This window comes from Paramormyrops kingsleyae, chromosome 4, assembly GCF_048594095.1.
Source record: "Paramormyrops kingsleyae isolate MSU_618 chromosome 4, PKINGS_0.4, whole genome shotgun sequence".
NCBI lineage: Eukaryota > Metazoa > Chordata > Actinopteri > Osteoglossiformes > Mormyridae > Paramormyrops > Paramormyrops kingsleyae.
The window spans coordinates 38,427,183-38,445,061 of NC_132800.1; the positions used below are offsets into that span (position 1 = coordinate 38,427,183).

General features: G+C 42.9%; 1 protein-coding gene across 15 annotated transcripts in view; it reads right to left on the bottom strand.

Annotated features, from left to right (window-relative positions):
• Window positions 1-17,318: 17,318 nt before the first annotated feature.
• Window positions 17,319-17,879, bottom strand: part of LOC111837909 (NACHT, LRR and PYD domains-containing protein 1b allele 5-like) — a 42,262-nt gene continuing 41,701 nt past the window's right edge. For all 15 annotated transcript variants that reach the window (XM_072711293.1, XM_072711298.1, XM_072711291.1 and 12 more), the window contains one exon: window positions 17,319-17,724. In XM_072711293.1, the coding sequence (XP_072567394.1) occupies window positions 17,483-17,724 (242 nt within the window). In that variant the 3' untranslated portion in view covers window positions 17,319-17,482. The remainder of the gene's footprint in view (window positions 17,725-17,879) is intronic.

Sequence of the window (17,879 nt, forward strand, 5' to 3'; positions counted from 1 at the left end):
ACTGAAATGATGTCAGCAGGCCCTTTTGTGGCAGGGCTGAAATTCAGCAGAAATGTTTTTTTTTGGATTAAGTTCATTTTCATGGCAAAGAGGGACGTTAAAATTCATTGCTATTCATCTGATCACTCTGGGAGCTGTGCTGCTGTTTCTTGGATCACTTCCCTCCCCGTTACTGATACATTGATGTCAAACACCGCAACAAAACCAGGGAGGATAATGCAAAAGGGTCTATTTTAACATTTATTTAGGCCTACAGAAAAATAGACAAGTGATTGCTTTTGAATAGGTCTTTGTGATGACCCAGCCTGTTACACCATGCTTTGATTATTCCATAGGGTGGAGTCAGTACGCAGGTGTGAGTGTTTCCCATTAATTGGATAGTTGCCTCCTAGTTAAATGGGCTGACGGTGCTTTTACCTGTGAGGTGAGAGGGGTGCGTGGTTTTTCTCTGACCTACGCCTTTTTCCTCCTCTATTCTTTTTCCAGAATACCTGGTATGTTACCTTGGTTGTATTTGGAGTCTTTAACTGACTAATGTGCTGCTTCTTGAAGCAGTTAATAAAAAGCCTGTTAAAAACTGTGTGTGTGTGGTTTCCCCTTCATGTTACACCTGCCTGGCTCCTGGTAGGGTAACAGTCTCCAAACTCGATTATTAAAAAGCATCTATTATGGATAAGGGTGCAAATAAGGAGTAGAAGCATCAGTTATGTGGAAGCACCTCACATTAAAAGTGAATGAAAGTGCAGTCGTCTGTCAGTATTGCAGAGCAGAACTTAAATATCACCACAGCACGACTGCAATGCAGGTCTTAAGAAACACCTTCGGGTTTGGATTACTTTTAAGCTGAAGAGGTATCCTACAACATTTAACAGCCTGGACATTATTATACTGAGCGGTGATTTAAATAATTTGAGTGTCCACCAATATGTAGGGAAAATAATTATTTATTAATAATATTCAATTAATTATTATGCTAGAATGGTTTGTTTTTCGAATAAAGAATATTATGGAAATCCCAATTAGTTAGTTATTGGAAGATTTAGTTCTAGGATATGAATGGAATTCATTAATTACAGTATTATTATGTAACCTGGGTTAGAATGTCCAGAGAACGTAACTCACCCGGTAGGTAGCAGCTCTATAGCAAAGCTCACAGCCTTAGAGAGTCTCGTGATATTTTAGGACAAGCTTGGACATTTAAAGCTTATGAAGGGCGGTTCACATCAGTGAAGTGACTTAATTATGAGGCAAGACAGATTTAAAATGTATAAAAGGCATGCATTTATTTCTGATGCTACAACTAACACACAACAAACATTACACTTAACATAAAACAAAGACACAAATGACAACAAAATAATAAAATCGGTGAGCAGGATAGAATAAGGGAAGGCAGCCACTTAATTTTAATGGGTACCCTTAAAAGGAAAAACTTCTTCACACATACACACGTACGACAGGGTTGAGATTCCAGGTGGCCTGAGACAAGGCCTAGCCTGGTATGAGAGGTACTCACTGGCCTAAGCACCAAAGGGGGGTTAGTGACCCCACACACACACACACACACACACAAGTTGGTCTTCCTATGTAAATGGGGACTGTCCGTTCATTTCTATGAGAAAAACCCTAATCCCAATCAGGACACCCTTAACCCCTACCCATCCCTACCCTTAACCATAAGTAACCAACCCAAATACAAGACTTTTGGCATTTTTACTTTTTTGATTGCATTTACAGATCTTTATAAAACTGAGGTTATCCAAATGGGGACCTCAAAAGACGTACAAAATATTAGTATGGCCAACTGAACATGGTGTCACAAGTGGGATTCTAATAAATAGGTACCTGTAATATTATTGTGTAGACAGCTACATGGTGCGTGACCGTAATATATAAAATAATGAAATCTGTCCACTCAACCAGGGTTGTGTCCATATTCTGCAGTGTCTTCTCTGAAATGTAATATATAAAATAATGAGCATGATGGGAAGTAATCTCAAACGGAATCTAATCACAGTCTTGCAAATAGTGACCCTGCAAGCTCACCACCTGTCTTTGCAAAACAATAGTCTGTGACAAAGAACTCTGTGACTAATGACACATTGTCAGACTTTAGTCTTTAAAAATCTTATCAAAATCTTGTAGTGCATGGCTAGCGTAAGTTGACTGTGGGGCGTGGTTTATCTGAAAAGGTTTGGGACGAAAAATGACACGGTAAACTTTAGACCAGGGGCGATTCTTAGATGTGATCGTTAGGGGGACTAACGGCATATGGGAGACACGCCTTGGGCAGCTGTGGTGATTTCTTTGTTTTAGCAACACTTATTATTATTCAGAATGAATAATCTGTAACTTAGAGTAACTTTCCAATTCTGAGATAAGGTGTGGTTCCTTCCTCTTCAGGGCTTCAAAAAAAAAGCATTTTTAGCTTTTTGCAGTTCAAGACCTCATACAGCCTCCTAAACTTGTTCCGTGTTGTTTTGGCAGCGCATATGTAATCATACTTCTCTTCTGAGATGTGTTTGTGCAGTTCATCCAGTATGGGTTCGATCAGTGACACTCTCTGGACGATGGCTTCTCTGTGTTGGTCTACAAATGCTACACCTGAATGATAAGAGGCCATTGGAGAATGAGCTGAAATAAACCGCTGATACAAAGTCAATGTTCATTTAAAAGCAATCAGTTTGTTAATATGCCAAGAGGAAGGACTGGGATGAGTTGCAGTTTGCAGCTGTCACTGTGAATTTCAAAACAGGAAAAAAAAATTTGTAAATGATGCAATTAATGATAATTAATTAACAGTATGTCTTTTGATAGATGAACTAAACATTGCTGAAGTGAATCATTTGCTCTAAATAGATTTATAGGTGATGATTAATATTCATTATGGAAAGGCTTCTGTAGCCCAACCATAGAGAAAGGAAACCAGACACAGTTCCTATTATCATCTGTTTGGGTTAAAACTGTTAACTTAGGTAAAGCATTTTCTGTATGTTCAGTGAGTTATGTGATGGTTAAATCCATCTTTTGACCTCATGAAAATGTATTTGGATGCAGTGTGAATGTCGTTATGACATCAGAAAAGGTATAACGGGCTGAGCAGGAGAACCTCGAAATGCTACCAAAGCAGGAAGTGACACCAATGCCTGTATTAGAGATGCTGCCAATCAGCAACATCTGTGTGAGTCCAAACAATGACCCAGTTTGGGTTCTTTGTCCCAGTGCTCAAGAAGGAGGCGGCAAGAAGTCCCACCTACCTTTGGGCTGAACTTCCCCTTCTGTAATAGATGATGAAAGAGCAGTGTCTACAGGAAGAGGCACCATCTGGGTTAAGGATTTCTTTGAGGGCTTTTTGGTTAGTAACTCTGAATTGGAGTTAGGTATTACTCCAGCTAACTGAACGGGATTGTGAAAATTATTGTTAAATAATGTTAAATGAGGCCTTTGCCATTTGAAAATGACATTAAACAAACAGCAGAATGCTGCCTTTCAAAGTGCAGTGAACAGTGACGTATTTTCTCTAAGTTGGATCCACCTGAAGCATTAAGCAGTTAGAATCAGGGGTGCACACTGCCCACACTGGAATCTCTGCCCAGTGGTTAATCATGTTTGCTTGTCCTGATGGTCTCACACAGCCCCTTCTTGTTTATTTCTATATAGAAATAGCACGTTATCACCTGTGAGAATGATGAGGCGCCACCACACGACTTTACTGCTCCTGCTTTCCAGGACACTAAGATCCACTTCCATCACGTTACGCTTCAGAAATACCTCAAAAGTTGGGTGGATTGTTTGGTCGAAACTGTATTCGAACTTTTCATTCTAGTGGTGAAGAGGAGACCCACTGATGAATAACTGATGAAGTTAGTCTCGATTGATATATCAGCTGGCCAATAAAATTGGTTGATATTAAGATTCCATAAATTCATCAGTGTTGGTGGGAAAACCCAACAGTAAAGCACCTATTATGTCTCTTTAAACAATGAGAAAATTAGCTCTGACTGGGGAATATGCAGAGAAGCTGCATGTCCTGTATTAAAACATGCCAGTCTTAGCCAGAGAAATTGTTAAGTTTGGAAAAATAACTGAAAACAATCTTGTGTGTGTGTATGTGTGCACAGTTGATTTATAATGCATTTAGTAAGAACAGATAGAAATTTGCTCATTTGTTCAACATTGTGTAGCTTTTTATAATGTAATATTTGTATAATTTACTTCTTTATAAAGTTATTTGATTGTTATTTAAATTATTTTAAGACTTTTCTGTTGTTTATTGAGTTTGAAAAATCAACAACAATACCAGTCACTTTAACTAAAACCACTAGTGTCAAACTTTTCACTATGTAAAATCGGCCATTATTCGTTATTGGGGCGTTTTGCTCCTTAAAACATGAATCAGTATTGGAGACAAACTTTTCAAACTGCTTGGGTTGTACTTTGCTGTGATAATCAAAGCCATAGATATCCACTGCTGTTAATAGATAAGTGTATGCAGTTTAAAGCACAGATAGTTATGGTTTCAAGCTGGTGTACACACACGTTTGATTGGTACTTTATAGCACTTGGATATATTAACATATGTTCTTCTGTCGTTGTTTGGGACGTCACCTTTGGCTGGATCATCTTTAGAGCCTCGTGGTCACAGGACATCCTGTATCGCTGTTTATGAATGAGTTTGCACATGGAGCTGGTAGGAATGCAGTTGTTTTGTCTCTGTTGCTCCTGCTGGTGCACCTGCATTGGGTAACACTGACAATGAGCATCATAACCTGTCAACTGCCTTATTCATCTCCCTAAGCTGCCCCATGTGGATAATGATAGAGCCCTAACTCTTATTTCTACAAAGAAATGTAATGGATGTTATAACCTTGTACAAACATTCACTTGGAAGACCAGCCATTAAGGTATATTTTGTGACTATCCGCATATCTGAGTGTCTGTTGAATAGAGGGTGTGACTGAGTGTGTGGCTGAGCACCAGTGAAACAATCAGGCATGGAAATGCTCACCTGGTCAGGAGGCACATTCAGGGGCAGCAAGAACACATTCAAGATTTGTGGTTTGGGCCGGAGCAGCAGTAGCACTTGCCCACGGACTTTGCTGGATTCTTTGCTCTTTATGACACCAAAACCAGAGAGGCTGGTGATGCTGATGACCACATGCTTGACTGTCACCTCCTGTGGCTGCAGAATCTGTATGTTGTCTTTGGTTACATGTGCTACAGCCAGGTCTTCATCTGGAAGGAAAATCGATTGACTCTTATGGGAAGAAGCAGCGTTCAGTTTGATTCCTAAGTCTCCCCTCAATACATTAAGCATATGTGATATCTGTGAAAGCTGGAAGATTCACTTTCAGTTTGCTTTTATTTCTGCATTATGTGTCCTGCAGGTGAGCACATGCCACACCACAGGTATTGCTGTTTGTGTGACATTGTGCCCCCCCCACAGGAAACATAAAGTGTCTGTATATAACATCTCCCCCTCCTCCCTTCCCCAGCAATGTCAAACCACCGCTCAGTCTCCTTACTGGTTTTAAGACTCCAGGGTGCATTGAAAGACTGGCTATTTATATTTTTTATGCTTCACCTTATATTAGGTGTCAGGGAGGACACTCTGGGCCAGGAGAGGAATTGTACATTACCATTTCAATTAGACGGACCTGGATTTCACTTGAGCACTGAGTTCTTGCTGTGTGCTGATTGGTCAGTCTCCTATAATCATGCATGTGTCACTAATGCTAATGTGAAACAGCTGGATGAGTCTTTCAGTCAAGGAAACAAACCAGTCAAAGCACAAGAAGGGCTGAACTATTTAGCTGAGCACAGGAGCCTTTCAATTCGAAAGTAGTTTGTAAAACCCGAAGTAGCTGAAAGTGTCCTTCCTGACATGGATTATCTGGTCACCCTACCTTATATACATCTGTATTAAACACAGTAGGTCAGAGTCCTTCACACAACTTCTTATCGTAACACAAACTGTCTAAACCATCCTGGGTAAGTATAATACGAAGTATCTGAACTTTCGCATTAGCCTGTATAATTTACCTGCAGACATCTCACAGTGAGGGAGGTGCAGCTCCTTCAGGGTCCCTTGAGGACACTCAACGTCAAAAAGGGGCCCCGCTGGACTCCAGCTGCCGGGGGTCTTGGGGGCTTTTCCCCAGGAGCAGAAGCTGTAGGTCACCTTCCCCCTGGACTCCATCACAAACACCAAGCCTGTGACGCAGCAGGAGAACCTTCCAGGATGTTTCGCCTGGAACCTGTATCACAGAACCAAGGTTGGGGGAGAGACTCTGCCAGTCAAGCCAAGATGGTAACATACTGATTGTGTCCTCTACACTGGAGAGTGTGATTCGTATTTGATGTGGTTAAAAGTCACTGGATGAGACAGTTGACTGATGGATGTATTCGTTATCCAGTTGCTGGCATCAAACAGTGATGTGAAAGTTAAGTTACATATGACACAGCAGAGTTACCTGTATACTTTCATGTTACATGTTTCCTCCACATCTGGTGTAAATAAGTGCTCATTTCTTGACATCTGAGGAAAAAAAATTTATAATCATGACTCAACACATTGGACTAATCATTAAAAAAGATGGTGTTGTCATCTTCATGATTGGCTAGCTTATGTTATGAATCTTGATTGACCTGGTATAATCTTGATTTAATCCTGTTTGCATAGTGATTCTGAAATTCACAGAATCCAGTTTCAGTGCAATAGCCCTGTAGTATGTACAGGAAGATGGAATTGCCTGCTAGGTATTGCTGCCGGTCGCACCTGCTCCGGTGCCCACGGGTCAGCTGCAGGGTCATCAGCCAGGAACCACCGATCAACAACATTTCTCTCCATTAATTCTGGAACGTCTCCTGGTGGTGGAGCAGTGACAGGGACATCTCCCTGACACCCCTGCGGCTGTTGTTGGGGTTAGTTGTTCTTTCCCTAGCACTTGTCCTTCCTCCTCAGCCATATCCAAAAACTCCCCTTCTCAGCCTCCTCTGCCAGCTCTTTGGTTGCCTTCTTTAGGTTCCCTCTGGTCACTCCTACATCCCTCAGAAGGCGTGTGGTTGACAGCTCTACATAACCTCGGCATCCAACTTCTGCTGGATAGATGCTAGTCTTCCAGTCAGCCATCCGGCACTCAGCAGCCAGCTCTGAGTACTTGGCCTTTTTTCACTCGTAGGCAGCCTTGATCCCCTCGTCTGCTGGTATCGTGAGCTCAATGAAGAGTATGGATTTTGCTCTGGTGGACCACGCCACTATGTCAGGGTGGAGAGATGTAGTAGTGATCTCGGTTGGGAAACAGAGCTATCGAGGTAACCTCTGCTAACTTCCTTAGGACCTGGTTGTGGCACCATCGATAACATCCCTGGGAGAGTGCGATCTTACAGCCTGACAAGATGTGCTGGAGGTTTGCATTAGGGGTGTTGCAGAGTGTGCAGCATTCCTCGCTCCCAAATCATTGGTGAAGGTTCCTAGGACAGGGAAGCGTGTCATATGTTGCGCGGATGAGGAAGCTGAGCCTTGCCTGCGCGATCTTCCAAAGATCTGTCCAACTGATGTTTCGGTTCATGAGTCCCTCCCAGGTTGTCCAGCTTCCTTGTCGGCCCTGCGACATGGCCTTGATCTTACAGCGCTCTTCCTCCATCCTTGTCACCTCTGCCACCACCATCTCCTTCCTCTCTTTGTGGTTGGCCTTGGACCAGAACCGCGGCGCTTCTCCTCACCCTCGGTCTGCTCTTCCTGCCTGGACTTTCCCGACAATCTCTTGATGTTGCAGACGACTGATGGCTTGGTCGTTTGGGAGTTTGTGCGTTCCACTTCCGGCCTGTCGGAATCTTGGTGTTCACATTCCTTACGGTCTGGTCAGTGGATTCTCTCAACTCGAGAACGAGCCTGGTCTTTTCCTGCTTGTAGCCCAAACTGATGAATTGAAGCAGCAGCTGGAGGGTGTTCCTTCTAAAGAGGCCTGTTTCAGAGAGGCACCGTGGCAGCCCCAACCACTTTCTGATGAATGAGTTAGCTTTTCCATCCATTTTATTTCTGGGGGATGAGGGGATATCACTTATTTTCAGCAGCCACATCACCCTCCTGTAGAGTATAAATTGATAGCATCAGACCTTGTACTTCCCCATGAGGAGGCTTTGGTTGATCTTTGCCAGGCCTTCTGAGAGCTGTTTCAGTATGGTTCTCCCCCATCTGTTTGTCCGAAAGCTCTGCCGTGTACTGCCTCCCCAGGCTTTTAATGGGTTGCTCAGAGAGGAGTGGTATTTTCTCTCCCCCTACGACGAAGACGGTGCTGTCATTTCTGACTCCTTATCTGAGAGACAGGTTCCGTGATTTTGATAGCTTGATCCTCATTCAGGCCCACAACGTCAGCTCATCCATCCTTTTCAGCAGTTCTGACATGCATGCTGCTGTCTGAAGGAGGCTGGTGACCTCGTCCATGTATGTCCTCAGTGAGGGTAGTCTCTGCCCGGATGGTAGCTTGATCCCTCCAACCATCTGTCTTGCACCGATGAGGATTACCTCAAAGGCTGCCACGAACAAGATAGAAGAGATGGCACACCCCATAGCAATTCTTACTTCTAATTGTTGCCAGCCAGTGGTGAAGTCTTGGAGGGCAAAGCACATCTGCAGGTCACAGAAGTAGGATGAAACCATGTTCTTGATGCAGGAGGGCATGTGGAAGAATTCCATGGCATAGTTGATCAGTTCATGTTGGACTGATCCATATGCGTTTGCCTAATCGAGCCAGACAATGTGGAGGTCTGTCTTCTCCCGCTTGGCCTTCTGGATCTGGTCCCAGATCATTGTTGAGTGCTCAACACATCCTGAAAAGCCTGGAACTCCCGCCTTCTGGCAGTTGGTGTCTACGTAGCCGTTCTCAAGCAGGTAGGTGGTCATCCTTTTGGCCAGTACAGAGAAGAAGATTTTTCGTTCTACATTCAGCAAGGTGATGTTTCTGAACTGGCTGATGTCTTTGGAGTTCACAATTCTGTATGTTAAATTTCAATTATTTGGTTCACTTCAGAAGGGAAATCTTTATGGTGATTAGATTGATACATTTTTCACAACTTTGAGGAAACTAAACGACTCACCAGCTCCAAAATCCAATCCATGTCAATTGTTGCAGATGTGGAGGCTCTGGAATGTTGAGGAGATGAGGGTTCCTCAAAGATGTTTCCGAGCTTCTCTCCCCTTTTCATGAATTCTGTTGGGTCCTTCACTGCATATTACAAATGATCATTAAAAAAACGCTTAATCACTTGTTCCACATGTTACAAGTCTTTCACTGCAACTCAGTAGCAGATTGAGTAACCATTTATCTTAGCCTCTCACTGAATGTGCTCCTGTGACTGGCCAGCACATCATGGAGTGGGTGGGAGAAATTATCCAGCATTGTCCTTAGCTTGGACAACATCCTCCTCTCCGACACCACCTTAAGAGAGTCCAGCTCCATCCCCACAAGGAGCTGCCCCCCCCCATAAGCCAAATGCCCACCCAAACAAATATGACATTCTGGTCACATCTCTGAACCGAATGCTTATTTATGTTGATGATTGTTACTTGATTGTTGAATAATTTATGCATGATTACTGTAATTTGTGTTTGGAAAATATTTTTTGACTATATCTAACTTGCTACCTTAAGAAATTGCCTTTTTTGTTTGTGCCAGTGAAATTATTTTCGGGCTACCACAATCTGATGGGTGCCTGCCCCAAGGGCTACCAGGGATTTTTTTAATTCTGTGAGCCCTTAAATATGTAACTCACTCATTTTTCAGCCTGTCTAGCTTTGTGCAAGCTTGGATGTTTTTCTATGTCGTTCACTTCGCTTTTCACAAAAGAATTGGCTTAGCGAGCTGGACTACTTCCAACCGGTGGCACTCCCGTCACACCTGATGAAGACTGATGAAGGTTCAGCATGCCCAGGACCCCTTACAGTTCACATACCAGGCAGATGTTGGTGTGGAGGATGCTATCCTGTACTTCCTACACCGAGCCCACTCGCACCTGGACAAGGGGAAAGGCATGGTCAGAATCCTGTTTCTGGATTTCTCAAGTGCCTTCAACACAATCCGGCCCTGTCTGCTACAAGAGAAACTGTCCAGGATGTGGGTGGACCCCCGCCTGGTCACCTGGATCACCAACTACCTCACTGACAGACTGCAGGATATCAGGATGAAGAACATCACATCTGACACTGTGGTCAGCAGCACAGGAGCACCGCAGGGAACTGTGCTGTCTCCTCTCCTCTTCACCCTGTATACCTCAGACTTCTGCTACAACTCTGAATCGTGTCACATATAGAAGTTTGCGGACGACACGACCATCATGGGGTGTATCAGGGACGAGCAGGAAGAGGAGTACAGGAGTCTGGTGAGGAACTTTGTTATCTGGTGCCACACAAACCACCTGCAGATCAACACCTGAAAAACCATTACCCATTAAGCAATGGTAACTAATACGGTGGCTTCACCAGCCCGTAATACACAACAGTGCACAACTACAAGTACCTTGGGCTGTGGGTGGACAATAAACTGGACTGGACATACAACACACAGCACCTGTACAAAAAGGTCTACACAGTGTGATGGCTGTGTGGTTATTTACTCCCTTTTTAAGCCTGAATTTCCCTAAATTTAGCCATTTGAAAGCTGAAATCTGAAATTCAGCCCCAGCCAAGATCCTTGCTCAGCACTGTAAACAGGGGTCTGTACTCATTAAATGTTCACAATATCTTAATTCCTTTCAGATCCTGGTGTTTGATGAACTCAAAGAGGGACTGGAGGCCATCTTGGCTGTTACTCACATGGAAGTGATCATCCAGCTGAAAGAGAGATGTGCACAAGGGGAGGAGAAGAAACGGGAGATGATGCAGAGCCTCCTACAGGTGAGGCTGACTCAGTGCACTTTGCCATCCAACTGGCCCTGGTCACCCCATAATAGCTTTGTCTCTTAATCATTCGTTCATTTCAGTCATTTCATTTTCTGTTTTTAAAAGTATATTTAGTGGAGTCTGCTTTAAACATAAGAACATAAGAACATAAGAACATAAGAAATATACAAACGAGAGGAGGCCATTCGGCCCATCGAGCTCGCTTGGGGAGAACTTAACTAATAGCTCAGAGTTGTTAAAATCTTATCTAGCTCTGATTTAAAGGAACCCAAGGATTCAGCTTGCACTACGTTATCAGGAAGACTATTCCATACTCTGACTACACGCTGTGTAAAGAAGTGCTTCCTTAAATCCAGTTTGAAATGTTCTCCCGCTAATTTCCACCTATGGCCACGAGTTCTTGTATTTGAACTAATGCTGAAGTAACTATTCGGTTGAACAGCATCCAAACCTGTTAGAATCTTATAGACCTGGATCATGTCCCCCCTCAGTCTCCTTTGCTTGAGGCTGAACAGATTTAGCTCAAATAACCTTTCCTCGTATGACATTCCTCTAAGACCAGGAATCATTCTTGTGGCCCTACGCTGCACCTTTTCTAAGGCCGCTATGTCCTTTTTAAGATATGGTGACCAAACCTGTACACAATATTCTAGGTGAGGTCTCACCAAGGAATTGTATAATCTTAGCATTACCTCCCTTGACTTAAACTCCACACACCTGGAGATATACCCCAACATCCTATTGGCCTTTTTTATTGCTTCCCCGCACTGGCGAGAATGAGACATGGAAGCATCAACATACACACCAAGGTCTTTCTCATAATCAGCTACCTTTATTTCAGTAGGTCCCATAAAATACCTGTACTTTATATTTCTGCTCCCTACATGGAGTACCTTACATTTGTCTATGTTAAATTTCATCTGCCAGGTGTCAGCCCAGTCACTAATTAAATTAAGATCCCGCTGTAGCTGCTGAGCCGCTAGTTCAGTATCTGCTACACCACCCACCTTGGTGTCATCTGCAAATTTCACCAGTTTACTGTATATATTGGTGTCTATATCATTTATGTAAATAAGGAACAAAAGTGGTCCTAAAATTGAACCCTGCGGTACCCCACTATGAACGCAGGCCCACTGTGACATCGAGCCTCTTATAACTACTCGCTGCTTCCTATCCGTTAACCAGTTATCAATCCAAGTCGCTACAGTTCCTAAAATACCTGTCGCTTTGAGTTTAAGTGAGAGCCTCTTGTGGGGAACAACATCAAAAGCCTTTTGGAAATCTAAATAGATGACATCATAGGCCTTCTTATCATCAACTTCCTGAGTAGCTTCCTCAAAAAACTCCAACAGATTTGTTAAACAGGATCTACCTCTCCTAAATCCATGCTGGCTATCCCTCAAAATGTTATTTGAGTCCAGGTAATCTACCATTTTCTCTTTGATTATAGCCTCCATAACTTTACCAGTTATACAAGTTAGACTGATTGGCCTATAGTTTGACAAATTACTTCTATCCCCTTTTTTGAAAATGGGCGTTATGTTGGCATGCTTCCAATCAGAAGGTACCACACCTTCAGATAAGGATTTTTGAAACAGTAATGTTAAGGGTTGGCAAATAATATCCCTCATCTCTTTTAACACTATAGGTAAGATGCCATCAGGGCCCTGTGATTTATTTATTTTGAGCTTAGCTAGGCTTTGCAAAACATCAGCTTCAGTTATATATATATTAGTTATAGACGATGTTGGATTAGTAATAAGAACTGGTAAGTTACTAGTGTCCTCAACAGTGAATACCCGTGCAAAACTATCATTGAACTCATTTACTATGTCAATGTCGTTTTCAATTATAAGACCCTTACTATCCTGCAGATTAGTGATTTCAGCTTTTAGAGCTCTTTTAGAGTTAAAATACTGGAAGAAACTTTTAACGTCATCCTTAGCCTCCAATGCGATCTTCCTTTCGACATTCCTTTTAGCTCGTCTAATGTCATTTTTTAATTCAGCCTGTAGATTTAGATACTCTTGCTTTATTATGTCATCATCAGTTATTTTCCATCTCTGGAACAAAGCCCTTTTCCTCCTTACTTTATACTTTATGTCCCTATTAAACCACCTAGGTTGCAATTTCCTTGATTTATTCTTGCTAGAAACAGGTATGAAGTCCTCTTGTACTTGCAATAATGTGCTTTTAAAAAATCCCCATGCCTCTTCAACAGTTTTGTTAATTAACTCCATCCAGTTCACAGTTTCTAGTTTTAATCTCATACAATTGAAGTTAGCCTTCCTAACATTATATATTTTTGATTTGGACTTTGCTCTTCGGGCAGTAAACTTAACCTCAAATTTAACCATGTTATGATCGCTACTGTCAAGTGGTTCTAAAACATCTAATTTACCAATCCTGTCCTGGTTATTAGACAAAACAAGATCAAGAATGGCATCTCCCCTGGTAGGGGTGTTAACAAACTGAGTAAAAAAACAATCCTGTACTAATTCCACCATGTCAAGTTCATTTTCAGAAGAGCCAGCAACAATGTCCCACTGCATCCCCGGTAGATTAAAATCACCCATAACTACCACATCATTTTTATTGCTCATAATCCTAATATCACTGTATAACAATCTGCTTTCCTCAGCAGCTACATTGGGTGCTCTGTAACAAACACCGACAATTAGGCTATTAGAGTTTGTAGCATCTAATTTTACCCATATAGCTTCCGTACTTTTACTTATATCAGTAAGCTCCCTTGCCTGCAAGTTTTCCTTTACATATACTGCAACACCACCTCCCTTCTTACCTATACGGTCTTTACGGAACAATGTGTAACCATCCATATTATATTCTTGTCCATCCTTATCACTCAACCACGTTTCAGTTATTGCTATAATATCATAAGAGTCTGATGAGATAAGAGCCTCTAAATCATGAATTTTATTCCTAATACTCCTGGCGTTTAAATACAGACAACAAAGGGTAGGCCTATTACAGTGCCTACTTATAATATGATTTTTTGGGGCTTTCCGTTTCCCCCCAGTTACATACTTAACTAACCTCCCTGCCCCCCCAGTCCCTAGTTTAAACATTCCTCAACTACTCTACAAATACGCCTTCCCAGTACACTGGTTCCCCTCCGGTTCAGATGCAACCCATCCGGCTTGAACAGGTCCCACCTGTTCCAGAAGGTCCTCCAGTGCCCCATAAACCTAAACCCCTCTTTCCTACACCATCCTTTTAGCCACGCATTTAATCTCCTTATCTCAGTTAACTTAGCCTGACTTGCGCGTGGCACGGGGAGTATTTCAGAAAATACCACCATGGACGTTCTGCTTCTAAGCTTATTGGCGACTTCTATAAATTTATCCTGCAGAACAGCCCTTCTACCCTTGCCTATGTAATTGGTGCCAACATGCACCACGACAACTGGATCCACCCCAGCTGGGGCCAAAAGCTTGTCCACACGATCTGGAAGGTCTCCTACCTGGGCACCAGGCAGGCAAGACACCGTACGGGACCCTCTATCACGCGTGCACACATAACTGTCTACTCCCCTAATAATTGAATCCCCCACTACCACAACCTCCCTTTTTCTGGGGGGAGGGGGCTCCTCAGTGCCCAAGGGCCCACCTGCTTCCCCAGTCCCTTCCGGCTCTAAAGCTGGAAGCACCTGAAACCTGTTAGACACAGACACCTCAGGTGATGCCGCCTCTGTAACGTGTGTACGCCTTTTCCTGCGTCTACGACCTATGGTCACCCAGCTCTCTCGACCTCTCTGCTCTTCATTCTCCCTCCCCCCCGCTAGTGGCGTACACACCATCTCCCTAAACGGCGTATCAACTAGCTCATCTAACTCACTGTTGCATTGGATGCGAGCCAGTTGCTCCTCAAGGTCGCGAACCTTGACCATGACTACATCATACCGGAGTATGGAAACTACCGGAATGCAACCAAACAGCTGCTGCATTTTATGCTGCGGTATTTTACCAGGATATCCACTGTGCCAAACCCCCATCTCCACAGCCGACCCGCCTCCCACTCCTCCTGTCCCTGCTGACACATGATGTGTAATACAGTGGGCAGACAGCAGAGGGAGCCGCAGGCACACAGGTCAGCACTGTACAGCTTCTGCCTGTCTTAAATTTAGTGTAGCAGATGTACAGCATTTTTCATTTCTGTTTTATGTACTTTACATTTGTTGGGTGTTTATGTAGGAAACCTGCACCTCTGTGAAAATGTAAAAAGCTGTATTTGCTGGGATTTATTTGAAATGCTGCTTGAAAACTTTCAATTTTTTTCTACTGAGAGAAACTCAAGCATGCAGTTTGGGACATATTTATCTTTGCTGATTCAGTGTTATTTGGAAGCTCTGGCTTTCAGGTTGGCTCAGTAGCCCAGTTTGAATCGATTCCCATGTCAAGTTTGATATTTTGGAGTTTGTGGCTGAGAGAAGAATCAGAGCCAAACATCAGAGCTGAAACTGGCTTCAGGACACAGAAGACAACGGTGTTAAGAGATCTGCTGAAGTAACATAAAATCCTTAGTCTGCAGAGTGATATTGATTATTTTTTACTCTTTCCCTATGATTGTAGAGATGCACAGTGATGTTTGGTTATGTAAAGCTATTGTACTGAATGTCTTTAGGGAAAATGACACCCCACCTTTTATTCTCACCAGCGCCCCCTGTCTGGAATCTGCTATCATGGCTCCCACCTTGTCCAGGCTCTGTTAAAGTTCAAGGCTCACAGCCTCCTCCTAAACAGCCTGCGTGCTCTTACAACATCTGACCTTGTGACCTTGGGAACTGACCAATCCGGTAGTCATGTGCTACAGGCCATTATGACATCAGCGAGCGACAAGGAGAGGGGCAAAATACTGAGGAGGCTGGAGGTGAGAGATCAAGGGGCAGGGCAGGTGGGGGGGGATTAAGAGATGAGTGGGAGTCGTATGGAAGCCTTTGGTGACAGAGAAACGACGTGAGAGAAAGAGGCCGAGGAGGAGGAGCATTTTAGCATTTTTCCAGCACCTGTAAACCTCACACCATATAACCTCATACAAGAGAAACAGGACAGTAAGACAGAGTTACCCTCTCAGCCTATAACACTCACATATCACAGATACGGCCCTTCTGGACAGATGGCCTGTGACAGGCTGATTGGTGCCAGTTCTGCATTTAAAATTAGTATGATGTGCCGTTAATGATTCATCTGGAGTCCATGAATTTCAAAGGTTTAATTTTTATTTCACAAAAATTTCAATAAAATTGATGGATCAGTAATTTAGTCAAGACAGACATAATTGATTAAATTTATATATGATATTAACTAGACACATATAATTAATCAAAACAACATCATAGTTAATATGGAACATCTAATATCTGAAATCCAGTCACATGGAAGGGGGTTATATCTAATGAATGTCGAATTTATGATTTCTGGCTTTGGCTCCAAGGTGTTTGTCAAGCTGTCTTGCTTCTGTTATGGAAGTTGTGGAGGCTGTCTGGAACAGCGCCACCGTGAGTCAGAGGCAGGACATTGCAAAGGAGCTGGGTAAGACAGTATATCCCTCCATGGGACATTAGGGGAGTCGTCCAGGTACTCTGATGCCATTTCACAGAGATGCCTGCTTGTTATAAGCGGTAATTAGTTTGATTAAGCATCAAGATTCAAGCTTCTTAAATCCTTGCTTTCGATTAACAGATAATTATCATACACATCTGTGGATGGCAGCAGTCTTGTGTGATGTTTTGACGGAAATCCAAAAAAGCAGTTAAACCACTTCCCACTGGTGACTGTCATACAGCAAACATCTCCTTGTCTCCCTATCAGATCAGTTTGCCTGTCATTTATGGGCAAAATTTGCCCTGACTCACTTTGTGAAGAGGAGAGCTCAATGGCAGGAGATACAGACTGACCAAACGAAGAGAAAAATGTTCAGTGACATCCTTCAGTGACAGTTCGGATGACATTTTGGAAAGGTCATTGTTTATAAAATACTTGTGTCAGTCAGTTCGGTGTTTTGGTTTTTATACTTTTTATACTTTTTTATGAGAACGTGTACTGCAATGGGTTGGCGCCCCATCCAGGATTGTTAACTGCCTTGCATCTGTAGCCTTCTTCGGGATAGACTCTGCCCCCCACCAGCACCCACCCCCCCCCGTGACCCTGAGTAGGACAAGTGGTTTCAGAAAATGGATGGATGGATGAGAATGTGTACACTGTTTTATTTTAATTCAGACCATCCTTCCGAAGCAGCCATATACTCAACAACAGTCTGCTTAAGATTTTTAAGAATCTCTCATTGTATTGACATTTTGGGTCTTTGTCATACTAATGTGATGAAGAAGGAGACTTTAGTTCTAGCAGTTAAGATCATTAATGTTAAGGAAGCATACAGGAGAAGAAATAAAAAGGATAAAAAAGGATGTGATAAGATGTCTGTGTGGACTGACAGGGTTTTTAGGAGGTTGAGGTACAATCTGGCAGAAAGTATGAACCAATTTCACAGAGCACTGCCTGAGGAACACCCTGTAAGCTGGGAGAATTAGAGTGGGGAATGGAGTTTTGCATACTGGTCCAATTAATAGCTTTTCAATTCTGAGACAAGGTGTGGTTCCTTCTTCTTCAGAGAGGCAAAAAAAAGCATTTTCAGTGTTTCACAGTTCAAGACCTCATACAGCCTCCTCATCCTGTCCTGGCTGGTATTGGCAGCACATATGTAATTATACTTCTCCTCAGAGATGGGGATTTCATCCAGTATTGGTTTAATCAGTGTCACTTTCTGGATGATGGCTTGCTTGTGTTGGTCTACAAAAGCCGCACCTGAATGATAAGAGGCCATTGGAGAATGAGCAGAAACAAACCAAAGATACAACAGAGACAATATTCATTTAAACATGCAAAGTCTGTCCTGCTACAACGCGACTAATGTGTTCCTGAAAAACCTTGCGTTCACTAAAATGGCATACTAAAACACA